The sequence below is a fragment of the Hyalella azteca genome, unplaced genomic scaffold (genome assembly GCF_000764305.2).
Source record: "Hyalella azteca isolate HAZT.00-mixed unplaced genomic scaffold, Hazt_2.0.2 contig1623, whole genome shotgun sequence".
Classification (NCBI taxonomy): Eukaryota; Metazoa; Arthropoda; class Malacostraca; order Amphipoda; family Hyalellidae; genus Hyalella; species Hyalella azteca.
In genome coordinates this window covers 339029-366738 of record NW_025931927.1, presented here as the reverse complement: position 1 = coordinate 366738, position 27710 = coordinate 339029, and the positions used below count along the sequence as shown (strand labels likewise).

Genomic DNA, 27710 nt, shown 5'->3' with positions numbered 1-27710 from the left:
TACTTCTCGAAAATCGTTGTGATTTTCCATAGTCTGACTTTGTGAGGCAAAAATTAAGTGCTGAAAATTTTCACTGTAAATATAATCTCTGAACATTTTCCATCTGAGATCCTTACTTTGAGTCTTGCGTGGGCGTACGTAGGGGGGTTTTTATCTGCAGAAACTTGGGTAAACAAAAAGCTTTGTTAAATTCAAGTGATGGAATAATCATCTTAATCAATTGTAATTTTTTTTAATGTAAAGAAAGGTAGTCATAAATCAAAGTTTAATGTTTAGAATCTATTTTGCACGGTAAAATCTCACTTGTGTGAGAGTAAGTTTGAATTTTATTAACTAATAGCAATAAACTTCTCACGGTAGGAAAATAGGGCTAAGTAACACACACTTTAGTTCATAAATTTATTGTAGGGCAATTAGTGATAACTCCACATCTTAGACGCTAGGACTAGCACCCTATCAGTTATAAGGACTCATTGAGTTAATAACATAATACAGTTCGACCGTCTATCGTCAAAAAATTTTAATTTTAGAAGTTTTTACAATAGCGCATACATTAGGCAGTTGAATATGCAATAAAATTGCACAACAAAATTGCCTTTTGTTCTCTCAATCAATTTCTCAGTTGCTTAATTTGTCACACGGTAAATATTTATAACTTTGAACTTATATAAACTTTCAAATCTCCTGCAAATTCTGCAAATTCCGAACTTAGGCACCGAAAATACAAACAATAAAGACTGATGCTGCATCAGTTTCCTTTACTTAAATTCCATTAATTATAGTCAATTATTGACAGAATGGTAACTCAAGTGATGGTAACAACAATTTTTGGAGTCAGACAAATGATGTCCCTACCTGTAATGGATAAGGATCACAATATTGGTCTGGTACTTTAAAAAAAAAGTATGCTCATTTTTCATCTATTTATCACAAATTAGCAGTATAACATTATTTAAACAGGTATACTATCAATGTCCAAAATATCATCCTTACTAACTTCTTAATAAATATTTTGTCTAGTCTGTTAGAAACGACTTAAGATGAAACTAGGAACGCAGAGTCCGTAGACTTTAATTCGAGAGACGGGAAGTTGGAGAATTTAGCGGAGCCACGTCATCGTTTTCAAACATCCCGGAACTACGGATAAATTTTACGGAACATATCAACTTGAAACACTTACGTCCTTTTCTACAATGCAGCGGAAAACTTTGCTATTTTGTTATATCACTCAAAATTTGTTACGCAAGTGAAAAAATTCATTCCAGACATCAAGCATCGAAGGCAATCAAGCTGTAGACTTCCTAACATCAATAAATAATTACGATCATTATTCGGGTCCTCAGAACGACAAAATTTAACGAACATTTCAAACATAAGAACATCCAAGTTTTAAATTTTGCCTCATCATTGGCAGAATTTACGTAATAACAAAAAAAAACGTTAATTTGTAAAAACACTGCGAAAAAAAGTCGCATTCGTAACCCATTAAGAACCAATATATATACAAACATATAACGATCAAGTTCTTACTAGGAACTTAGTGCTAGTAAAGCTTAAGTTTCGTGTCCAGCGAACATCATTACATAAAATATCGGTCACAAAGAAGTTATATAGTGAGAATATGCTGGGAGATCATTATATTTTCATTGGTCGGAGAGGACTTAGATAGAAAAAACATGTTACGAACATGAGTTGAGGAAAAGTGAGCAATATTCAAGTTAGTTTAAACATTAGTATTAAGGAGATACGCATATGAACTTTGATTTTAACCGAATCGTTTACGTCTAAATACACAAAAAACATGATGCTCTACTACAGCATATTATCTATATTAACTATATACAAAGTAGAGCTCTGCACGACACTAGTTGCACTTGGGAATTCTAGTATTGCAGACATCAATTAATTTTCAAGATGATCCTACAATCACTGAGAAATAATTCATTCAGTGAAGGAAGTTGCGAGAAAATTGCATGATGAGTGATTACAAAATAACAAATTATGGCGTCGAGAACAAATGTAAAACATACATCAATTTTCAAACCTAAACACTTTTCTCACTTCACTCACAAGCACGAGCTTAGGATATTTTACCCCAATTGAGAATACAGAGTAGAATATTTTTTATCGGAGATCTTAACCAATTCTATTAGTAAACATTTTATGTATAAAAATCATGAATGCGAAATAAAAAAGGAATGTTCCTTATGTGAATGTTAAGTGTTATCCAATTCAAATTACCGATTCAAAGTAACCTCTCTTTGGTCCAAGCTCGTGTCTATTTAAAATTATAGGACGTAATTCGTAATTGATGATTCGATTTCGTAATTGATGTTAAACCAGCTAAACTGTTAACCTAGTTGTAAGTGGCAAAATTTAATAAAACTAAGTAAATTGTTGGAAACAATAGTTTGAGTGCTCCTGAGTGCTCAACATCAAATCGTCATAATTCTAGCACATAAATTGTTTCACTCAAAATATAGCAGTAATAGGTAGCGTTCACAATTCATACTAAAAGTCTCAAATATATCGAAAATAAATAAATTGGGTGCCATTTTCTCCATTTAATGCCAGTAATCATTGAATGGCATATAGCTTGAAACATTTATACTGACTGCACAGCCTGAAATAATTACAAGTACAAATTTTAATTTATTCTTCAAGAATACATTTCAACCGTCCAATTCGAGCATTCAAAATCTATCCGAAATTTTATGACTATTAAATCAACGGTACACGTTTCTGAGCGTCCGATTCTGAGCATAATTTGAGTTTAATCATTTCTGAGCAGATTACACATCTCAGATTTTCATTGAATCGTGTAAGAAATCTAGGCGAGCGAGGTAACAGTACAAATGAAAATTGAGTAGAAATTTTAGTATTTTTACAAAGTTCATAGATAATGAACACTTAGAAGAGATATGGGAGTTTATTTTACAGCAAGTCACAATTCTATGCTTGTTGAAGACGTTTCAGCATGAGGCGACAGCTGAGCATCGGAAGATCGCGAGGCGTTCGACTCCGACGAGTGGCGAGCGCTCAAGTTTCTCCTAGAAGCGTCCATAATGGTACGTGGCGAAGCTCTTCGCAGCGCTCTACTGCACCCGAGCAAGCTCATGGTTCTCTTTTTGCACGTGAAAGCGGCGAAAATGAAAGCGCCCTGAAAAGTGTTTAGTGCGATGAAAATGTACCATAAGACCTCCTGTTGGATATAGCCCGCTAGGATACCGACTATCCACGTTAACCCCATCAGCAAGGCTAACCGCATGTACAGTTTGAACAGACTTTGGTGTTGGCGTTGTGTTGAGAACTTTGCCGTCGATAAGGTTGTGCTTGCGATCATGTGCGCTGACAAAATGAAGAAAATAACGTTGATAACCATGATGAGCATGAGAGGAGCGGCAAAGAACACGAGAAGGGCTTTGCGCTCTCCAAACCAACAAAGTCGATCGCCGATTCTAGGCAAATAAGAGTCAGGATAACCTGGCCACTCAACAGCGTCTACGACGCACACCAAGGTCAAGGCCAATCCTGGACACACCCACGCGTAGGCGCTGTAAGCTAAAGACCTCATCCATTGCTTGCCAGCCGATAACTTAAATTCGTTTGTTGCTTCTCGAAGCGTCTTCCAAATATCGTAGGCCATCACGTTCATCCAACAGAAAGATGCTAAGAAAAAGTAGTACATGGCACAGCCTAAGATAACACATTCCAGTTTACCTTCCTCGCCGAAGACGGCAAGAATAAAGCAAATGTAAGCACCCACCAAGCACAAACTCAGCGAAGCCAAGTTCCTACCAGATAAGTTGTGCATCTCGGAGACCAAAACAAAGGCAATTAGATGCAGCAATAGGCAAACTATTGACACACACAAGCCTGTCAAGGATATCCAGCCCATAACAGAAGAGAATTTTTGCGACTCGGTGACGGTAAGGCACACCAAGATTCCGTCTTTATGTGTCTCAAACTCGTCATCTGATAGAAGTCTGTCATATTTAGAAACATAGACTGTACTGTTATCTCGAAACTCGAACTCTCCAAATGGTAGTAAAATACGATTACAATTCAACGACTGCTTGAGACTTCCTTCAGTTGTGCTTGGGAATAAGTCTGTGGTTATAGGGACTATTTCATCTGGGAACACAATTATATTTTGTGAATTGTGAGTAGCATTGGAACGGATAGAATTGTTGGGGGAGATTATGTAGATAAAACGGTCGTTTTCTTTATTCATTTCCGTTGAATTTGCACCCTTATCCACATTGGTTGCTTGACTTGGTTCCTCAACCGATAGACATCGTCCATTTCGGTACGATGAGCCTTTACGAGCACACTTCACCTGCCGGCATTTCTTGAAGAATGGATCCCAAACTTGAGTTTCATCGCACTTGAATCCCACTCGACTATTGCCGTTTCCATCCTCGAAGTCAAAGAGGATCGAAAACGCGGCTGGATTAAACTCATCTCTGAAATTAAAGCGAATGTATTGCCTGCTGTAACACGACAGGCTGTCACTGGACTCGTTGTTACAAAGAGCACAGTGATAATTACGGTAAATGTCCATACCATGGTAAAGAATAGCTGTATAAGAATCACAAAGCTCCTTTACTTCGTCATTCTTGTAGTCGCTGGGACACGTAGATACGGTCTCCTTGCACAGCCGAACGTCGTCAACAATGGCGTCAGGAATGAAAGGATCTATGAAGCACGTGTGGAACTTCTCAGTCCCCGACTCATTTGCTGGTAAGACCCATGAGTCGTTGCTGTATGTTAAAGACTGATATACTTCTGCAAAATCCATCTTTTCTTTAAGATCAGCGTTTATAAGAGTTGGACATTCTATTCGCGGTTTCCAAGGTGTCAAGTTTTCCGACTCGTGGTTGCACAATGCGCAGTAATAGTTGGCGTAAGTCAGTCGAGTATCAAGACTCGTGACCGGCATTGAGACCAAAGGGTCTGGACGATCGTATCCGGTGTCGGGAACCGCAGACTTGCACAGATTTTCAACCACTTTATCGTCGAAGTTCCAGTCAGCGGCACATGAACGCTTCATGTAGACGCCGCCGTAGTTCCGAAGTATCACGCATGTCTGCGATTTGACACCGGTCCTTTGTTCTTCTCTGTTGTACGACGGAGCATCGAGACAGCAATCACCATAATAAGCACAAAGACTATCACACATACAATTCCTTTCTTTCCAGTTCAGAGGGAAAGTTAGGCGAGAATTTTTATCGAGAGCACAGCTGTCTTTTGGAAGACAACTTGCGTTCAGAGCTTGCAAGTCAGAATACTGAAATGCTTTCACTGTCCTCACATACAGAGCAAGAAGCAAAACTAACCAGTGCTTCAAGTGCCCCATTACATCGGTATTCTTGCACTGTTTTCCACAATAAAATATGTATTCATTCAAACAATTGAGATATCAAGTCAAGAAGTCGGCGTGATATCTGCGCTGAACAAGCGATGCACTCCCTACGGTGTCCTGAGCACGACTGCGAGAGTGAGCGTACCGCAGCAGGATATGGTTAAGAATCTTGCCTGTTGCTCGTGACCTTCCTCGTGTACCTCCACCGCCCAGCGCTATCACTCTCTTGCCAAGAATTCCTAGTATTTACCTATTTGAAGATCTGCCATGAGGTGTAAGGATTTCCCTAGCGGCCGAGAGTACCATGCAGGAAATAGGAAGAGCTGTTCACAGCATTTACCACACGTCAGAAGCAAGAAGTATTTCTCTATAACCTGAAAAAATTAGAGTGTAGAATAAACTTGAGCAAAGTTAATTTGCGAAATTATTGAGGGCTTAGCAGTAAACGAAGGTAAAATGTAAGCACTTTACTTCTTTTTTTAGCATTTTTGCATTTACAAACCAACTTTTGACGCAAATAAAGCTCAGAAATTACACTCACCTTTCATATCTATGCTGCTATATATAATCATCTTGCAATTGTTTATCATTGGAAACGTGCATTGAGCGCGTGATATTTTCTAGCAATTAATCTGTCATTAAATATTCAAGTCTGATCACGCAACTCAGCGCATTCGAACAAGCCACGCACAAACGATGATTCATCGGAAACCCCAAACTCAGTTTTGATATTCCATTCACATCTCCTAGCCTAGAACTTAACTTTAATTTATACATCCTCGAGTTCTTTGAGGATTCTAGTCAGAACTTTTAAACTGCCTTAGCATTGGCCAGACATTCAATAGAACTAAGCACGCGGTCTCCTACTCGAACAATAAAGTATACAACAAGACTATAATGAGACAAGCTAATTTTAGCATTTTTTGAAAAAATTGAATACATTGCGCGTACATCATGAACTGAAATAGCAAATCAATTAAAGTATTTTACGAAAATTATTGCGCTTCGCACAGTAAAAAGTTTATTGTAGCGTCTATAATTAAATTTGAGTTTTGAGCTTCCGTAGTGTCAGTGTGATGAAATCGTTGCAGTCTATGACTGATATAGAAATCAATGACTTTTTCCAGTGATAGCTATTGCATTTCCATATATGGAAATAAGGTAAATCAATAAATATTAGAAATAGTAATTATCATTTCTGACCACTGACGAGCCTAGTTTTAAACTATATACCTCGATTCGTTACGCAATAATAAATGGGGCTTTGAGCAGTATGGGAAATGAATGCTCAGTAAATACAAAATGTCGATAGTTTGATCATCAACGTTAACAAAAATCCAGACTTTCAATAAATCTTAAAAATCTTAAATGCAGACTTTCGTTAAATTTACTCATAATTGCATCTCGTTTTCACGGTCAATGCGGACATCCAAGAAGAGGCCTTGGAATGTCCCACAAGGAAGCGACGACCTTTAATAAATTCTCATGAAGGATATGATACTATAGGAAGCTATGCTATATAGGATGCATCACCATGAGCGGATGCTACAAGCTGATGCTATTTTTGAGTACTTCCAAGTTATTCCAAGGCAAGCAATATTCCGTTATTCGTGATATTTCCTACATTGAAAGTAATTCCCGCCATGCATAGACTATTGGCTGCTTCTGTTGGACTCGTTCAACCGTGATTATCTGAGGCGTGCTTAAGTTAAATATTCGAAGGTCGAAGCAGAATAACGATAGTTAAAAGAAGAAACAAACGATAGAATAAAGACCGATAGAAGAAAAAGATCGATTGAGTAAATATCGGTGATAGTAAAAATCTGATAAAAAAGGCCGATAAAAAATGGAGACCGATGAAAGTAAAAGACCGATATGAGAGAAATACCGAAAAAATGAAAGATTAATAGAAGTTAAAAACCCATAAAGTGAGAGATCGAAACTTAATTACGAATAACAAGTAGTTATTCATGGCAGGAAGGCATGACTCGGCGGTATGCCGCGATTGTGCAGGCTCCAGATTGCTCATGTACGCCAATTTAGTTATGCATCAATAAAACTTCGATTGAACCCGAAAATATATCTATGATGATCAAATTTAAATTAACTATTTATGATTATTAATTGAACGAGGCATCTCCATATGACGTGATTTGTTCGAAGTAAATGAACATCTAAATAGGATGTACATAGCTGAGCCACTAAGAAAAAATTCATTTCCTGATCTAGAGAACGTTAGTGAAGCTCAATGAGAAGCCGACCTTCAATAAAACCGATTAAAAAATATTCTCTTCACCGTCAAACATTTATAGTACAGGTGGAAGGAAACCTGACTGTGTTACACTCAAAAAATTACACGGTGCATATGTCCAAATATTGACACTTTCGTATCCACTACACAAGCAGAGAGCGATGTATCACTGTTAATTAAGCCTATAATTTTTCGGGCCACACTGGGACAGTATATATATGACCCACACAAGAGCAAACAGTGCATCGCTTAATGGACAAAGCCTCACTCATTTCTTTGAATGTACCTCCCATTTTCCCTTTAAATTTGTGATTATATCGCCGTTTTCTTAGGCGATGTGTTCGAGAAATACGTTTTTTTAATTCGTCTCTTAACTAACCTAACCTATATTTATGCGTTATTGCAGCTCGTGCAGTATTATTATTCGTCATACTCGCTTTGAACAAAAAATTGTACCCACGCAACATTAGCTATTATTTATCAGGTGACAATGGTGACATTTGACTATTTAGTCAGGCAGTCAAATATCGGCTAGAAGCTACAATTCTATTAATTCAACGAACTCGGATTGAAATGCAGTAACAAGGGTCATCGGAAAATGTCGCAAGTTCACTAGATCGGAAATGAGAAGCGTCAGGATGCGTTCGAGATGACAAGTATGCCCAGGGTTGAAGGACGGGCAAGTGTAGTCTCGTCAGAATTGAATCGGTCATTTGTTCAAATTATGACACTCTTTCTAACCCAGCGCACGAGCAGAGAGCAGACGAGGTACTTTTACCCCATTTTGCCGGACCGAACCGAGTCAGGATGACCCACACAAGCGCAAGAAATACATCGAAATTAGGACGAAGTCTCGTGCATTTCTCTTCGTGCAGTCACGCGAACTACCAACATCAATGAGACACGAGGAGTGGCGGCCAGCAATACTTCCAAATACTAACCGCCACTATTTACCGAGCTATTGACCTCGTGTATAGGCGCTACAGCTAGGCCAGGGAAGGACCCACACGCGCTTACACGAGGCCAGTAACTTGAAAATTAGTGGCGGTTATGGCGGGTTTTCATTTGATAGTTGTACTGGCCGCCATTACTGGTCACGTGTACCATAAACCTTATAGTTAATAAGGCGAGTTACCACAATTGCGTCCACCATGTAAAATGATAATTATAATTTCACATTTGAACATGATTTAAGATCAGCATAGAATATTATGTCACTTTAATTAGTTTAAGTTGAGCTTCTGGTGAGAATTAATTTAATAAATTAGAAGCTCTATCGATTTCGCCAGTCACCCGCCCTGCTGATGATTTTAGCACGTAAGTCGTGTGTGAAGTTGACCGTCTGTTTTTGTCGCGAATGCAGCAAATTCATTTTTTTAAGATTTAATTGATATGCTACAAAATTTTTACAAGAAATGAGTGTGTCCTCCCACGTGATTAAATTTGGCGTCGATCTTTGCGTTTTGCGAACGAAGTAGTTAGTTACTCATGCTGCGGCTAACCGCTAGTTAGGAGCGACAGAAAGCCACATCGAACTTTATACCGTTAAAAATGTAACATTGCTAAAATGTCATCAAATTTGAAAATCACTGTTGGATATGGCTCTGTGAATTATTTTACTTGATTAAATTATCTGACTGCGACATCACGGAACACCTAAAATGGAAATATAATTTCCAATAAACTATTATAAATGCGTTAATAACACAGACGTAGTCACTTTTTTCTTATCACCGCATTACAATGAAAATAAACGATTTATCATATAGAGAATACTAATGAGAAATCGCCTCACGGCACTAAGGGCGACGCATTTGTGAATTCTGACGCGATCACATTTTTTGCAAGCAACAGTGCAATAAATCGGTTTTACTAATTAAACAATAGTAATTAGAAGGCTTAATTATTGTTGTTGGGCATGTTAGGATAGGCATTATTTTTTCCATATAGTATCATTCATCGTCTACATGTCAAGGCGACACGATTCTATAATGGTGGAATTCTGGGAATATTGCATCATATGTTCGAAAACATCCATCCAGCCTGATAACTTCATTAGTTTGAAATTAGTAGTCAAATATAATAGAAAAGTCGAGTTTCAGATTTTTAGATCCAATTTATGTACACTTGTTCATATATGTATAAGCATTGGAAGAATTTGTACTCTTAAACAGGTTTGATTGACGACCACAGAGAATTAGTTTTACTGACAATTTGCTTATTCTTTTATTCATATATTCCCACTTCAGTATACCACCCTGTAAATAAATCAGACCTGGGCGGCAGTCGTGACTAAATAAAATAAAGAAACATTTTAGTACTAAACAAGTAAATAAATAACAATGAACTAGCAACATGGCTTAATCGCGAGATAACGCCGAAATTTCACCCATAATAGTTTAAAATAAGTAAGAAATTTTGAATTAAACAAATTACAAACATAAATAAGTAGGCAACGAGGAGAGAGTAACGTTACTTCAACACGAGATTATCCAACACCGTAAGTTGTGACGCAAGACTGTGTGGCCTCAAACAGGACGGAAACTCAGGAAATGCTTGGGCAACCGCGAGCGACTGTCAGCGGCGTCCGCAAGTTGGAAGTTAGTTGCTGAAACGTAGACACGCTGGCGTAATTATGGAAATGGTTTGAAACTCTGTCTGGTTCTCTCACCATGAATCATAACTTGAGTAGCGTATTTTGGTTCTCTTATCCTCATTTTCTATAAATCATGTTTTCATTTTCGAAAATTTTGGAGTGACTATCACTTAAGAAGTCAATTTTTACATTTATTGGTAAGTTAATTATTTAAGAAAACTGATAACAGTATACCGGCGGTTCCATGCAACATTATATAGTATCTGTTTAAGCATTAAAGTGAAAAGCCAGAAAGTATCGCCAAACGAATTGATGTGATAATACTTTTTTTCTAAATATTAATTTTTGCTCATCACAAGGATGTTCCATTCACTGACTACTAAAATATTTTATCGAACAATAACGTCATGAATGAGTTTGTCTGTATCAATAATTTGCGCAGATCACGATTAGCTCAGCACCAAAACTGGCACAGTCAGTCTAAATTATGTAAACTTGAGAAATGCATCATTATTGAATGACCAAACGTAACAATCTTGTCTCAAAATAATAGGCGGATTTACACGACCAACTACGGTTTGAGTCAAGAGAGAGGTAAGCCCATCTCAGTCGTCTGAAAAGTTGAAAACCGCGGCTATCTATGTGATCTTTAAACCCTTCAGTGTCATCTATATAGGCCATTATCGTCGTGTAATAGCCCGTCAGTTTCACTTGTTAACCCGTATGACTCAACTGTTAACCCATCTGACTCGTCTGTTAACCCATTTGACTCATCTGTTAACCCATCTGTTTTATTTGTTAACCCCAGCTCATCTGTTAACCTATCTGTTTCATTTGTTAACCCATCTCCTTCATCTGATAACCCATCTCACTCATCTGTTCACCCATCCTACTCATCTTAAATTCTTCGGAGGTACTCCAGGTCCAGGTCAGCCTTTCCACTTGAAACAGAAAATATTTTCCACCCACCTTCACTCAGCATCACCCTTGAACTCTATTGGCTTCCTTTCGTTTATAATCGCATCCGAATGCTCTAACCAACGAATGCTCATATGGATCAGAGATTTTCTAGTAGGGAGGCGACAACGTGTCAGTATTAATGGGTCCGTATCAGACTGGGCTTCAGTGCGCAGCGGCGCGCCACAAGGAAGCGTTCTCGGACCTATTCTATTCGTTGCGTTTATAAACGATCTGCCAGAAGCTGTGCCTAGCGTTTGCTCGATGTATGCTGACGACACAAAAATTTATAATACAGTGAAGAATACGTCGCAAAAAGTACAGTTGCAAGGTGATCTTGACAGGCTGGTTGACTGGGCTGATAAGTGGCAGTTGCGTTTTAAAAGCCCGTTTACACTAGTGGCAACGACATGCGCTTTGAGTCGTTTGCTGCAGACCTGCAGTGCCTCACCGCGCACAACCGTTTACACTACTTTTGTACTCGGTTGTTTGAGACTGCGCGCTTTGAACACTAGTTGCCACCTAGACGTCAATGAGGATGGATGTCACCGAATTTGAGCAGTGGGCCATTGTTCTCGGGTGTGTTGCGGTCCGCCATTCTGCGCACTATGCCATTTGTAAACGAGAACTCAGCATAGGCATCATAATTAGAGAAGTAGCACATTCAAAAACATACAGTTTATAAAAAATATAGTCTATTCTTAAATAAAAAGCTCCAATATTCGTACCGATATTACATCATCATTTGAAATCGCTAAACGGTAATGCATAAATTGTCAGGAGTTGCTAAAATCACATAAACTAATTGGGGACCTCATTGAAGTATACAAGTATACTCATGACTTATACAAGGTCCCAGAAGGATTACTAGAATTTGAAACAAGAACCAACACCAGGGGCCACGGCTATAAACTAAAAAAAACAGCGTTGGAACACATCCATGCGACAAAATTTCTTCTCGCTTCGAGCCACCGACATGTGGAACAGCCTTCCTGATAGCATCGTTGACGCTCCGAGTATGAACATCTTCAAAAACAGACTAGACGAAGCTATGCAGGAGCATATGTTCAGTCTTAAAATACCTAGCAAATTACGGACCAGGCAATAAGTCCTGCAGCTATCTCAATCAATCGTCAGCTATGGGAAGATCGGGTTCCAAAGGCCGGATCCCTTGTGAATCAAGTCACGAAAAGTTCAAGAATCGGCAACAGGCCATGGGCCTATTTCTTCAACGCCGACACTTCTATTCTAACGAAATTGTTGTTGATCACAAATACCTAAGACATTTCAACTATAGCAAAAGTCCATAAGTAAAAAGCAATACTCACGGCAACGATGAGCGTTATAATTTCTTGTCGTGACTCGGTTAATTAAAAACGAGAAATATGTTGAATAAGTGCAACAATATTCGTTTGCACGCAGCGTGTCACCGAAAAATTCTATCATGTAAGACTAGACAGAATTCATCTCTAGTCCATTATTTTTCCAAATGAGGGCAGGGCAAGTTTATCATTTAATTAATTTAAGATATCAACGTTAAGACGTTAAAGTATTATTATTATTCTACCAAGCATTTATCGTATCGTTTGATTCAAACGAATATCGAAGGTACGTTACTCATAAGTTTGATAACAATAAAGAAATTAACAGACATTTGAAAGGATGAGAACCGATGCAGATGACTAAGCGCTTGATTTATACGCTCTACGAAATAGTTCCTTCTTTAGACGACGACGAGACACCTGCAACGGCGCCGATGTTACGGAAGCCGGTGCCCCGGTAGACTGGTTCAGGTTGTGGTGGCGGCGACCGGGAGCGCTCTGTCGCCGACGGGAGATGGATCGACGAGGTCCGCAGTTGTTGACGAACGTAGTCGTCTTCTAGAAGGCAAAACCGACACACGCTGCAGACATTCCGTGAAATAAAAAGGCGCCAGGCCGTGAAGGCATCGGAACGTGGTACAGCGACCTTGAACTGCGTGCGCTGCTGCATGTGCAGCCAGTGGATATTGCGCAATATCGGCGTCACGTGGTCGAATTTTCGCTTATTGCACACGAGTCGCGCAGCAGCGTTCATTACGGATTGCAGTTTCTTGAGTGCAGTGGTCGCAAGTCCATAGAGTATGGCATTGCCAAAGTCCAATCTGGTCAGAAAGAGCGCCACCACGAGAGCCTCGGGACGGTACGTATTCGTCGCAGAGCACCGAAACAAGCGGTGGTGACTTTGGCAAGGTGATTGTTCATAGAAAATTCAGAGTCCAGCAGAACGCCAAGGTTGCTAATTGAAGACCAGGCATGACAAACTCGTTGCCCACGCGAACAAGGTTGGTCGGAAGCTGATGCTGGCTCTGAGCAGTTGTAAAGCAAATGAATTCTGTCTTTGATGCATTGAGCTGGAGCAGGTTGGAGCGGTTCCAGTCTGAGACGGCGCCCATGCAGAAAGACATGGGCGCCGATAGCATTGCAGACATCTGGTCCTGCAACGCTGCAGCGTCAGCCTGTGCACAGTAGCCATAAATTTGAGTGTCATCGGCGAAAATATGAGGATTCAAGCTATGTGAATCAATTACGTGCAATACGTCGAGTCGTCGACAGTATATAACAGGAAGAGGATTGGGCCGAGAACTGATCCCTGTGGTACGTCTCAAGTCACCAACGATGGCGTTGAAGAAGACTTTCCATGTCGAACGCATCGGAATCTATTGCTGAGATAGGACTCTGAACCATCGCAGCACCGTATCGCGGAGGCCGAATGATACGTCAAGTCGACGCAACAAAGTGGCGTGGTCGACCGTGTCAAGCACGCCGACAGGTCGATAAAGCCAGAGCCATAAGTTCGCCGTGGTCACCATAGGACCGCCTTCAAAGTCAACGAAGGACTTTAAATAATGCAGTCAATTTGTACTTTTATTTACAAAAATAACAACACAAAACGAATATCTTTCCCTGTTAAATCCATCAGTGTTCTCTAATTACAATTAATATACAATCAGTAGCAACGCCAACTACACCAATATAAATAGCTAAATCTGGGCGAAAAAAATAAAACTACGTATTTGGTATGGAGGTAAAATACAAGCAAGACATCAAGCACCTGACATCCTATGTTTGTAAATGTGCTTCAACTAAAGCACCTTCAAATTATTAAAGGAAAAAGAAGGCAGAAAATATTACATAGATTCAACGTCATCGGCCGCGTATGAGCCAAACCGTCGAGTTTTACTTGAAAATTACTGAGTCGTTCGGAACATTAATTCGTTCAAAAGTGAATCGTCGTTCAAAATTATTAGCTTAGAGATTTTCACTCAAAATATATTTAGGAAAATTTTCGCACAGGTGAATTACGAATAAAATAACAAAAATAAAGATCAATTGTTATTAACTTGCTCAATTTGCAACCCATGCAAAATATGAGCAACTACTTCATACCCAACAACAGATATAATATTCCTGTAATAATAGAATGAGGGTCAAATGAAGCTGAACTTGAATAACTTTAAATTGAGCCAATAAATTTCGGCTAATAATGATTTCCCTCCCTCCATTTGTATAAATAGCATATTAGTTCACTAGGAAAAAAATCTGTAGAAGAAGCGTAAACACAACACTACTTATATAGCAACGAACAGCTACCGTTATTCCTAAGCTCATACAGCAAATTGCCTATGATTTTCTACACCTGAGGGAGATTACATTGATCATTTGATAACGTCAGCTAGTAACTATGATTGACAGGCACAACGCATTCATATGCTGCACCGTAGGCTTGCTCATAACTATAATACACGTAGAATATCGCAGCACAAAACATGAAATATTGTACACAACAGCTCGTCTTAGAAATCTTTCTTGGATATGCAAAAGTCCATCACTTACTCTTTATAACGGAACCATTATACGACATGTCTACACTCGAGTAGCAATCAAGATCAACTAATTGCAGGCCTACTATGTGTGTTTTAAGCGTTGCGCTTTAGAAAAGGGTTTCCATTTGCGGAGAAATTTACAAATAGGTTTGCATTAGCAGAAAATTTTGCTAACAGGTTTTCACATAAAAAAGGCAACCGGTTTCCAATTGCAAAAAATTGCAAATAGGTTTCCGTTTGCAAAAAATTTTCCAGCAGGTTTCGCTTTGCCAAAAAGTTGTGCGAGAATGTTATCAAAAGTTTACAAGCAGATTCAGGGACTGCATAAATAAATAAATGACACCGAGTAGAACTTATTCCATCAAAAAGGACCGTGGAACATTAATATGCTTTAACCAAGGCCGCCAGCAGTGCACCTTCAATGTGATTCATTCTTACAAGAAGCTTTCGAGTCCCTCCGATTACATAATAACTATATAAATATTATAAATTACATGAAGAATTACAGTCTCACTTATAAACACTTGAGTTCAAGTTAATCCAGGGTAGATTTCGAATGAATGAAAAAAAAACAACTGTAGAATCCAGATAGAGACCGGCGCAGTAGTTCTCAACAGGGCAGGAGACGTGACTATCAAACAAGTTGTATCTGATAAAAAAAATATCACCTGGCTCAAGTATTTTCACACATCAAAATACTTGTAGAAGATGAGTCATACGAAAACAAAAACCGTTAAGTGAGAAAAACAAAACCATTTTTTTACAACTGTATCTCCAAGTCAAATGTATATTGTAATGTTAGCAGAATATCTACTCATGTCGTGACAAAAACCCACCGTTAATTCTGAGTGTACCAATCTCATAGTATGATGTGGGCCGAACTTTAGCAGAGAGCATTTCTTGAGAGGGTTTTTTTCTCAGAGAGTTGATGCAGTGGCCCTAAAGAGCAACCAGACAGCGGCCCTAAAGAGCAACCAGGCAGCGGCCCTAAAGAGCAACCAGGCAGCGGCCCTAAAGAGCAACCAGACAGCGGCCCTAAAGAGCAACCAGACAGCGGCCCTAAAGAGCAACCAGGCAGCGGCCCTAAAGAGCAACCAGGCAGCGGCCCTAAAGAGCAACCAGACAGCGGCCCTAAAGAGCAAACAGGCAGCGGCCCTAAAGAGCAACCAGACAGCGGCCCTAAAGAATGATGGTCTAGGCGAATCAAATTCAAGAGTCTGATCTTCAATACATGAGATCTCCGAAGTTTTGAATATCAAATATGAAACAATTTACACCCAACATTTTGGTGATAGCAATCATTTCATTGATAAGATTTTATTTGCAGTATTGAACAAAACAAGTTAGTATGAGAACCAATCTCTGATAACCAATGAAAAATAAGTGATCAATTTTAGTTCAGATTCGTTAAAATATTTACTTGCTCATCAGTGAATTTAATCATCACTAAGAAAAATATTGGAGTAGTCTATCAATTTTTGATACTAACGGGATGTGTATAGGGTATAGGAAATATTACATACAAAGTGCAATTTCGAGGATCCGTCATTTCAAGATTATTTCTGAAATGTTATTTATCGCAACTGATTAAGCTTTAAACCCAAATAATTTGTTTCTCATCGTTAGTCTTTATGAGTGGTCTTGGCATGTGAATATAAATTTATTTCATTTTCATCATTTTGTTATTATTTTCAACTTCTACCAAATATTTCAACTTTCAGCAAAACATCGTCACTTTTGTCCCTTATGACAATGCTATGAAATTTGCTGCAAGCATAATTGAAATTATAGACCACAATAAAATTTCATATAGATAAACTTTGTTTAGAAAAATGCAAAGCAGAATATATCACAAACGCAACAATAAAGACTTGCATCACGTTGCTCAAGGCAAAACTGAGGACACAAATGAGAAGGGACAACAATACGAGGCCAAATATACCGAAAAAGAGGAGGCCAAGAGGATTAACTTTATGAAAAAGAGGAGCATGAAGTTGCTTCCAAGATAATAGATATTTCAGGGAATAAATAACACAATTGACCAGAATCAAAGTAATAGATACAAATGCATTGTGCTCTTTCCTACACTCAGAATATTGAATGGGTTATTTTGTCCAAATAAGAGACACATTTTCTTAGCCACAGCACGAGCACAGGGCAGACATGTCAGTGCTGATACGCTCTTTTGACGGGCCAAACTGGGTCATGGTGATCCGCCATATAGAAAAGGTGTATCGCTATTTGGACAAAATCTCCCTTATTTCTCGGAGTGTAAAGAGAATGTTGTTAGCAGACAACCATTCTGATCATCACAACGACTACCTCCTTCATATTAAAAAACGCGGTTATTTTGACCCAATGTGGAAGTTGCGAGGCATATACCATTTCACTTTGGGTATCCTCGTACACAGCTCATTAGAAGGTCGCTCTATGACGACCTAAAAACCATGTTAATATGACATCAAAATATTCACTGACTGACATATTAGCGGTCACGAAATGTAATACAACAAATTTATTTCCAATGTATCTATACTCTCAGTGTATACGTACTATCATATTGCTAATCCATCAAATGGGCACCTTAATTGAAATTTTACAGTTTCGTGGCATATAACAAATAGCAGTTATGCGGACAGTCCTGACTGAACTCGAATGATTAACTGTATGCAGTCATGCACGTGTCTACACAGTCATTGAGAGTGGCTGCGAGGTAACTCTGGAGTGACTGCATTTAAAATGAAATTAGATGCAACCATGCAATTCTGATTGATTAATCAATGTTATTCGTGTCCAGAATGTGTTTCACCGGTATAAGAATTTATAACCACAAAAAAGGAACATACATGAACAACGTATAGCTTAAATCAAGAACGATCACTGTACTAAATATTTGCTGTCAAGAAAATTTACTTCCTCAGAATTCTCAGTTGCATTGAATTTCTTCTTTTGTAAGCAGAATTTTTTCAGTGCCATTAATGCGAGAGCGACTTGCTAACAAGAGAACAAAATATAACCACAAAGCATACATTCAGAATGGCATACTGTTCGCACATGGGTCTTATTTTCTTAAAAATATTTAATGCATAGATGAAGACCAGATTTAGCCTATCAACAACGTGAATAGAAACAAACACAATATTTAACCACCGTCGAGAGTTAACTAGCATATGTTAAAGATTCCATTGAACTACAGAAGCAACAAAGATAATTAATAAGTTATCAATTTCTTTGCCTAGATCATTCATTTCCGCATTCGATCAAAGTGATCAACAAACATTGTGCAGCATTCCTACATAACGAGCGTCTTTGCGGCAAAAATCAAACGAAGCGCAAAAGTTTCCTGTGTTAGCTTCTCCGTTACAAAAGAAAAAAAATGCACAGGTTTAAAATAGACCATATCAGATCTAACATCAGCGTGACATGACTCGCCCCATCGTAGGCATTATTGCAAGAAACACCACATGAAACGAACATAATAAATTGTACAGTCGTATAATAACGCAGGTCATAGAATATAGTACGCTGATCAAGGGATCTTTATGAGACCTCGCGGTCGCTAGAATGGAATTGAAGGGTCTAGGGTCACATCCCACAAGAAAGAAACTGAATGGTCTAAGGTCCTGTCCCACTAGAAAGTAACCAAAGGGTCTCGTCTCAATAGAAAGGAACAGGAGGGTCTAAGGTCCCGTCCCACTACAAAGGAAAAAAAGCCTACGGTTCTTCCCACTAGAAGAGAACAAAAGGATCTAAGGTCCCGTCCCACTACAAAGGAACAAAAGGGCCTACGGTTCTTCCCACTAGAAAACAACAAAAGGATCTAAGGTCCCGTCCCACTACAAAGGAAAAAAAGGGTCTAGAGTCCCGTCCCATCAAGTGGTGCGTATCCTCTTGGAGCTGTTCTGCGCGGCGGTCGAGAGGCCAGCTGGATTTCGCTGGAAGATATACTTCATTTGTGTGAGGGAACGAACCAAGTCCTCGGAGTAGATGAGGGGAACCACATCGGGGGTGGAGTCCGTGCCCCAGGCCTCCATCAATGCGTAGACTTGGTGCCTGTGTACATAATTCACAATATGATTCATAATTTGATGCTAATAGGCCGTTCTGTTCAACTGTTGTGAACCGCAGGTGGTTCACAACAGGCGGCCGCTGATGGAACATAATTCACAATTTGGTTGCGTGAAAAGAGACTCTGATTAGCCGATTTATTCATTTGTTATTTCGAACTTCAGCTCGATAGATGGCTCAGAATAGCTCAATGGTGGTGACAAAGCGATAAAGCATTCACCTTTTGCTAAACAAAAGCACATGCAACGCGCTTCTTCAGGAAGATGCTTGTCTATGAGTGCTCTGTTAAGTTTGGGAATCAATTGCGTTTACGTTACAATTGAAAGCTTCAAAATTGTTTGCATTGTGATACGTATGGATTGCATACACCATACAATTAAACACTTTAAAAAAAAGGTTTGCATTGCGATGCATAGAAAATTAAAAATCAGGCGTCATATAAATCGTGTTGAGATTGAAACAAACGTCATTAGAATACTTTTTACATTAGAGAGCAAAAAAATCATACAGTCGTTCAGCCCGCATAATTTAAAAAATTATAATTGTACTGGGGTTCGAAACAATTGTAACAATGCAGTCTGACAGAAGTTAAATAATGTAATATATATTATGCCAAATGATGCCATATTAATAAAGCTCAGTTCAACAAACAATATAATCGCCAGTAGCATACTTTGTGCATCGAGAAACAGAAAAATCTCACCAGTTCAGCTTGCTTAGTCAATTCACTAACTTTACACTTTAAGACAGCTTTAACTGCATAATTTTATAACATAATAATAATCGTACCGAGTTGATGTAGAATTGCACAATGCAGTATACAACAGTTAATAAATCAGCTTGCCTAGTAAATGTATAAATGTGATTTTAAATTTTAAAACGACTCCTTTAATGGCACTTAGTCAACAAACACACAGTTTGCCTCGTAATTAAGAATAAATAGGACGTTAGTGAAGACTTCTACGCAGCACAAACACTCACCAGTTTGCCTTACAAACAACAATAGAGAGGACGTTGGTGAAGACTTCTATGCAGCACAAACACTCACCAGTTTGCCTTATAAACAACAATAGAGAGGACGTTAGTGAAGACTTCTATGCAGCACAAACACTCACCAGTTTGCCTTATAAACAACAATAGAGAGGACGTTAGTGAAGACTTCTATGCAGCTGGCCAGGGTGGCGGTTGGGAAGAACTCGTTGATGAGGTCCTGCAGGGCCACCATGCTGGTGGCACCGAAGTTGTAGGCCACGTGGTTAATGCACAGCACCTGCCGGGTGCCAACCACCATCTGGAAACAGAGAAATATTAATCTAGAGGATCATCAATTATCATTAAAATTAACTATCATCTTTAAAGTTTGATTAAACTTTGATAATTATTAAACCGGCAAGTGCCACCAACCATCTGAAAACAGAGAAATATTAACCTAGAGGATCCTCAATTATCATTAAAATTAACTAATTATCTTTAAAGTTAACTTTGATTAAACCGGGGTGTGCCAACCAAAATCTAAAAATAAATAAATATCAACCAGAAGGAAATTATGAGCACATATTCACTGAAAATAATTAATCATAGTGAATCCACATTCCGCTCAAATGGAATTTTATTTCACGGCTGAGCCATATATATATGCGCAAATAAGTGCATCGAGATGTGGAGAAAATTTCACTCATTTTTCTGAGTATCACATGGCTAAATCCTCCTGACCTTGCGGACAATGTAAGGCAGTTCCGGCCTTGAATGGTCAGGAGGATAAAATTGTGGCATTTCCTACATATTTTTGTTATAAGTGGACTTATAACAGCCTATAAGCGGACGAAATCATAGAGAGATCCTACATATTTTTTATATATGATATAACCGTAATATACGATATAATCTGTGCAAATATAATGAATAGTTCGCTCATTTCTCAGACTATCACAAGGCTAAGTCCTAACCTTGCGGACAATGTAAGGCAGCTCCCGCCTTGAATGGTCAGGACGATATGCCGGCACGTCCACCAGCTTATGCTTGTCCACCCCCGTGACCACCGTGCGCGGGGTGCCCTTGTGGCCCCCGCCCCCGCCGGTGCTGCCGTTCACGGGGATAAGGGGAGGAGGGGCTTTGCTGCTGTTGTTGTTGTTGCTGCTGCTGCTGCCGTTGCTGCTGCTTTTACTGCCGTGAACGCCCTGTAAAAATAGGAGAAAGTGTTCAAGTTGAAGCTTTTAGTGCCGTAGAAAATATGGGAGAGTGTTGCATTTGAAATTTTAAAATTAAAAAGTTAATAGAATTTTGTATTTTAATGCCTATTATCTAGTACATATTGGACATGTTTCTGCAGATCTTTATGAAGTCTATAAGTGATGTAAATGGAAAAAACTTGCAAGTACACAGAGTACCAAGTACACGTAGCAGCCTATATATGTAACGGTTGAGTTATTGTCCGTGATTGGTGGGTTTTGCTTGATAAGAAGTCAGTGATTGGCTGTGGCAGTTATGAGCTCAAAATTAACTGCTTTCAATATTATCTCAAGTGGATGCCAGAGAAGAAGGCTGACACACTGAGAAAAATGAATGGGTCACATTATCCAAAAAAACTCTCAACCCAGCATCTAATCTGACGCAACCGTAAAACGCCCTTTTTTGGGCTGACCTGGGTCATGATGACCCACTTACAAGGGCAAAAAATGCATCCCTATTTAGATAATCACCCACTCATTTGCCTGCGTGCACACTCACATTTCTGACATGGTGGGCAGAGCTGGACGAGTTACTGTGAGCTGCCGGCGGCTGGACTGAGACACCGCCGTATGCATTTCTCTGAGTGCTGGATAAGAGTGAGTCCATAGCAGACTGTTGCTGACTCAGGTAGTTGCTGTAGCCCAATTGGTTTAAATTGTTAACGAGTTGTTGCTGTTGTTGTTGATGAGCAGTGGCTTGTTTGTTGCTGCTGCTGCTGCTGCTCATTGTGGTTGAACTGCGGGAGAAGGTAATCAATAGGAGATTGATAACTTTATAATGATTATTCACTATGGCCACAATCTAATAACAATAAATAAAACAAATTTTACTGCTTCGTTTAGCAACCGTTCACATAGAAAGAACATCTCAAGTGAGGCAATTGTAAATTTGCAAATTTATTCTTTTTATTTGTACATATTTGAACATAAATAACTAAATAACTTTTAAATATGTACTCATAAATACTATTGGATTACATACATAGCAGCGTAGATACTACATGTAGCATATCTTTAAATAAATATTTATATTTATTAATTTATAAGCATTATTTACTAATAAATAACGTACCTATTAATAAATATTTAGATATAATTATGAACCAAAAAGACTCACTGGCGATTAGCTTGCGTGGTGGAAGTAGAATGTGATCTCAGAGTCCTAGCGGCGGTGGCAACCGCATGCTGTTGGTGAGCTGCAGCTGCAGCTACAGCAGCCGTAAGGTTGTTGTGTGGGGATAATCCAGGGAGATTTACACCAAGCCTCCTGGCTTGCTCTGAACTCAGAGATGCCAGCAGGGACTGCATGCTGGGATTGTTGCCATATGCTGCGGCAACAGCAGCCATATTGTTCATTCCGTTAATGCCATTCATCCCGTTGAGAGAGCCGATGTTGTTAACCATGCTGGCCCACTGATTGTATATTGAAGACATCTGATTAATATTAGACAAATTGTAGGCTGCTGCTGCAGCTGCCACTGCATTGGTAGATGTTGGTAGAGAGGGTAGTCCTGCACTGGAGATGGTAGTTGCGCCAATTTGATGTAGTGCTGAAGAACTGCTTCTTCCAACGTTATTAACTAGACTATTTAGACCAAGTTGTGGGAGGTTAGGAAGAGCTGTAGAAGAGCCAGTTTTGCTTGCATGGTGATTTCCTAAATGCCGATGACTTGAACTAGCAAGAACATTTTTACTTACACCAGAAACTGAAGCTGCACTTGTAGGAGCTGGAGCAGCAGGTGGCTGTGTGGCGGGTCTTTGAGTCCAGCTTCCCAGACCCTTGGAGTTTGACCCAGCATGGGCACCTTGAGTTACAACTCTCATGGGTTCAGCAGTTTTCTGTGGCCACCAGTCTTCAAACTGTGTTTCTTTAGGGAAGTATTGCTTAACATCATCAAGGCTTACGACAGCGCAGGTGTCACTTGCAAAAAGTTCGTTCCTAATTCCTTGCACTTTGCAGCAAAATTTCAGGTAAGCCAATTCCCAATTGTCTATCTTTTCAGCTTTTGTTTTTAAGGTGTCTGTTTCTCCTTCAAAGTAGAACAATGGTACATATTTGACTTTTTCTTTAACAGTGTATGGCACAACACTTTCACCATTTATTCTAACAAAACCACAAAATTCACTTTGTTCTGTTGATCTCTGTACAAGCTTTTTGAAGCAAGTGTCCAAAAACCTATGAAAATGTTTGGCTTCACTTACTTTAACAACAAGATCTTTGGTTGTGAAGTAATCTCGTCCAAATTGGAGTTCACAGTGCTTTGTATTGATCTCAGTTAATAACCTAGCCTCACTCTCAGTAATAAAATATGATCGTACATTAATGCAAGTGGTAATTTCCTGAGGAAGAAAACTAAGGTACTTGTTGAGTAGTTTGATTTCAACCATCCTAACAGCACAGTATTTTTCTTCTCTCCTGAACAGGTAAGGAATGTGTGAAGTGTGGATAGTGGTCCAGCCAAACCGACCTCGTTGTGAGTCCTCATCAATAACACCTTTCTTCTTCTCCTCAACTTTCTTGGGTAGGAAAGAATCCTCCTCAACTTCTCCATTCTTCTCTTTGTCTCTGTTGAAGTAGTATGTGATCATCTGTTGGCCACCAGCCCGCTGCAATGCCTGTTGGGATGCTTGGTTCTGTTGGGCAATCTGGGTTGCCTGGGAAAGCATTTTTTGACGGTTCTTCTCTGCCATCTCAGCAGCAAGCAAGTTGATCTCCGTCTCATCCACCTTCTCTTTCTTGACAGTGACTCCACCTCCACCTCCATCACCTGAAAGTTAATGAGATTAATATAATTCAACATTAATTGTAATATTTATCATAATTGAAAATATCACTGAATATGGATAGTCCAGAACACTGACACACACGTTTTAATTCATTTTGGGCCCAAATCACAGGTAAGTCACATTTTAGTAAGTTACACATGGTAGCTCAATCATTTCCTCTCTGTGTATGGATGTGGTTTTAGGTTTCAGCTTGTGAACTTTTTGTATGGGGTGCATTTGGCAATTAATCTCAACATATGTCAGTTTAGAATAAATATATTACAAATTTCTCTATCTTATTAGGCAATAGATTGACACTTATGGTAAAATTTTAAATAGGAATTATTCTGTTTAGTTACCCAAATATTTTTTTATCGACTTTCAAATTTCTATTTAATATACTTTTTTCTCTATGGGTAGATTTGGATAGTAAAAACAATGTTTGAAGCGATACACTACTTTTTGAGATGTTAGCACCTCAAAGTAAATCAACCATTAGATACAAGTAAATCCTTCAGGCCCCTAGAGGAAATTATTGCACATTCCAAAAATTGCAGAAAAACCCAGGTTAGGCTAACTTAGGTATGGGTATTAATCTTGATAACCTTGCCTAACCTGAGCTTTCTCTCCATTTCTTCAAGTTACCAGATTTCAGCTATATTTGAATTAACTTAATTTAATTCTCAAAAACTTTAACCCATTAATGCCTATCAGTTCCATTTTGAACCAATGGAGAAAAATGGATTTATACAAAATTGTATGATCAAATAAATATAGGTACAAGTGGATGCATGGCTTGATTTAGCAGAGAAGGTGAGTTATTTGTTATAAAAATATATTATTTATAAGTTAGATGCAGAATTTTATTGAAAAAGTGAGTACTTTTAATGCTGTAGGCCTATATGGTACTAGTAAGTGATATAATGTTTCTTAGATTAAAAGTCATTTAGTAGATTATATAGGCCTAGGCCCTAAAGTCATTTAGGTCATGAAATATTTAGCCCAGTTCCAAATGGAACCAAACTATGAATTGCCTGATAGATGAATTATCTAATTTATCTCCTATCTATTATTAAAACTTAAAAGAGCACAACTAGGCTATGCAGCAAGATTCAAATTTCATCAAAAATATTTGACAATAGAGCCAAATGATTTTTGTAGGCCTAATATGAAGAAATTTTCCAAGCATGCAGTGCTGACCAGACCAGAATTATAGGAATTAGGGGTATTATTGCAGATTAACTACATCCAAAAAAAAGGGTGTTTTTTTTTTAATTATATGTTTTTTGGGGTGTAGATGGTATTATTGCAGATTAACTACATCCAAAAAAAAGGGTGTTTTTTTTTTAATTATATGTTTTTTGGGGTGTAGATTACGAATCTGAAATCCATTTTTGGCGGTCGGCATCGGAAAACCGATTTTTTTCGCGACTTACTAACATGGGGGTTACGTAACTTACGTTACCCACTCACCTTTATGGGTTAAGTCAGCCAAGTTCCTTTTTTTAGATAGCATTTTGATCTAAAAGGAACCTGGGCAAACCAACCCAACCTGCGAGTTGGCGTTAGGTTGTGATCTCTCGATGTGGCAATGTATCTCCAGATTTATGGACAAAGGAGACGAAAATGTTACCCGTTGCAGTGCAACGGGTAACATTTTCGTCTTCTTTACCCGTTGCAGTGCAACGGGTAAGTTTCATTCAAGATGTCGTGCGCTACGTGTGATCTCTCGATGTGGCAATGTATCTCCAGGCATTTTTAGCGCGATTTTTGGGTCGGAAAAAAATCGGTTTTCCGATGCCGACCGCCAAAAATGGATTTCAGATTCGTAATCTACACCCCAAAAAACATATAATTCAAAAAAAAAAACACCCTTTTTTTGGATGTAGTTAATCTGCAATAATACCGGAATTAGGAACTAATGCTATCTTATAGCCTAAGTTGTAACTACAATTCAAGTCTACAATGCTCTTTTTATCTCTCTAGAGTCTACAATTTTTTGGCCTGTGGGTCAGTTTTAGTTAGTATAAAATTCATGGTTTGTCTTTGTCAGATAATAGGAAATACAGTGCAGGAGTTTCCTAATTTCCTAAAATTAAAAAATTGTATGTAAAAATGATCATTTCACATGTGACACATGATTTTCAAAAATCATGGGTGTTGAGTAATACTCGAGTGAAACTATGAAAATAGGCAATTTTTCTCATTTCATACTGAAGAAATTAGGAAAATCATTTTCCCATAGGATGATAGGTTGGTTAGGAGAATAATTTTCCCAATTCCCATAGGCATAGGATGATAAGTTGGCTGTTGGAACTTGGAAAATTTATCTATCCTACTCTACCTAGGTCGGATATGACTTCGATTTTAATTTTTAAAAATAGAGTGGAAAGTACCTTGCACTGTTGCTTGATCCATGATGAATATGTTTTGCTAATCTCTGATATTTTCATAGAACTTCACCACCAAAAAAAAATTGGCACTAGCACGAATCAGAACATCGAGAAGCAGCATGTGACGATCCCCAGAAAGACACGGCACACCCTCACTGCACCAGAGCGAAATGTCAACTGAGCAAAATAATCTATTTAGGAGCGTAAATTGAGGAAATTAATTTGAAATTTTTCAAGATTTGTTACCTCTGCTGCATATAAATATCTATGAAAGTTAGGGTTTGTCCTGCAGAAATATATTTCTTGAAGATGAAGAATGCTTGTAAAATTCGAGTATACATTAAGGTAGGGCTAAGGATCGTCTTTTTCCTCAGAAACAACTTAGTTCCCATGTTTCAATTAGGATATCAACGATGAAAGAACTTTATAACGTAGAATCAAGTATCATTCTACCGTAAAATATACTTAGTCAAATAAATTCTAAATTTATAAGCTTCCTTAGGAATCATGGATACGAGAAACGAGATAACTTATATATCGGCCTTCATAATGGAATTGTTAACATCCATTATAGTTAGCCCTATTTCTTAGGCCTAGTTGAGAGATATTTGGCCATTTTTGGTTCGGAAAAAGGGCGGGTGAACGAAACAAAAATATGAGATAAGGTACGGTCTACTCGGAGTCGGCTATTGCTGCTAGGACCGTTCTGGAAGTTCAGCGTCGAGGGAAAAGCCATGGTACCGAACTTATTTAGGTGCTGAATGTCTTCACGATGTTAGAGTTGTGACTAATTTTCCATTCAAACTTTCACCGGCTGACTTGCTTGCGTGTAACATTGCTGATACCAGATTTATGTCGAAACACAGCTATAATTCCTAAAAGGATTTTTTGACATTAATTCATGATGGATTAGCAGCCGTGATGGAGTCCTTGAAGTTACACGGTTCACTTTCCTTTCAAAGCAGTCCTTGGATTCGTATAAGTGCATTTTTATTAATATATATCAACTTCATTTTACAATCATTATCACAGTAAAAATCTTATACATCAAGAAGAAAGAAACAAGAACGTATGATATGCTAACACAACTTCAAGTTTGAGGCAATTTTAGTGAAAAATGTTCGGCTAAAAAAATTAGATTTGGATGCCGTTGGACTAGACGGATGAAGGGTTCTTGTTCTCCGTTCTTCTACTCATCACATCCACCGTAATCGCAAACTT

At 38.6% G+C, this 27710-nt stretch overlaps 2 protein-coding genes across 3 annotated transcripts; both read right to left on the bottom strand.

Moving 5' to 3' along the window:
* Positions 1-385: 385 nt before the first annotated feature.
* Positions 386-10111, bottom strand: LOC108678982. The gene is made up of 2 exons (XM_018167481.2): positions 10093-10111; positions 386-5739 (listed from the first exon to the last, which is right to left on the bottom strand). The coding sequence occupies exon 2, from the start codon at positions 5357-5359 to the stop codon at positions 2945-2947; it is 2415 nt and encodes an 804-aa protein (XP_018022970.1). The 5' UTR covers positions 5360-5739; positions 10093-10111; the 3' UTR covers positions 386-2944.
* Positions 10112-14061: 3950 nt separating this feature from the next.
* Positions 14062-26654, bottom strand: LOC108678981. 2 transcript variants are annotated; one of them, XM_018167478.2, is made up of 7 exons: positions 26493-26654; positions 22448-24098; positions 21830-22067; positions 21049-21279; positions 20262-20393; positions 20151-20194; positions 14062-19087 (listed from the first exon to the last, which is right to left on the bottom strand). In XM_018167478.2, the coding sequence occupies exons 1-7, from the start codon at positions 26512-26514 to the stop codon at positions 18907-18909; spliced, it is 2499 nt and encodes an 832-aa protein (XP_018022967.1). In that variant the 5' UTR covers positions 26515-26654; the 3' UTR covers positions 14062-18906. The 2 variants fall into 2 exon arrangements, with proteins under 2 accessions (XP_018022967.1, XP_018022968.1); XM_018167479.2 differs by lacking the exon at positions 20151-20194 and having other exon boundaries at positions 20218-20393.
* Between the last annotated feature and the right edge of the window lie 1056 nt (positions 26655-27710).

What these genes read in the sequence shown, in the direction of transcription:
- LOC108678982 (XM_018167481.2), bottom strand. Translation starts at nt 5,359, where the DNA reads ATGGGGCACTTGAAGCACTGGTTAGTTTTGCTTCTTGCTCTGTATGTG.
- LOC108678981 (XM_018167479.2), bottom strand. Translation starts at nt 26,514, where the DNA reads ATGGATCAAGCAACAGTGCAAG. An exon ending in GGATCAAGCAACAGTGCAAG is followed by an intron (nt 24,099 to 26,492) that starts GTACTTTCCACT and finishes ATTAACTTTCAG; the next exon opens with GTGATGGAGGTGGAGGTGGA. An exon ending in GTTGTTTATAAGGCAAACTG is followed by an intron (nt 19,088 to 20,217) that starts GTGAGTGTTTGT and finishes TTATGTACACAG; the next exon opens with GCACCAAGTCTACGCATTGA.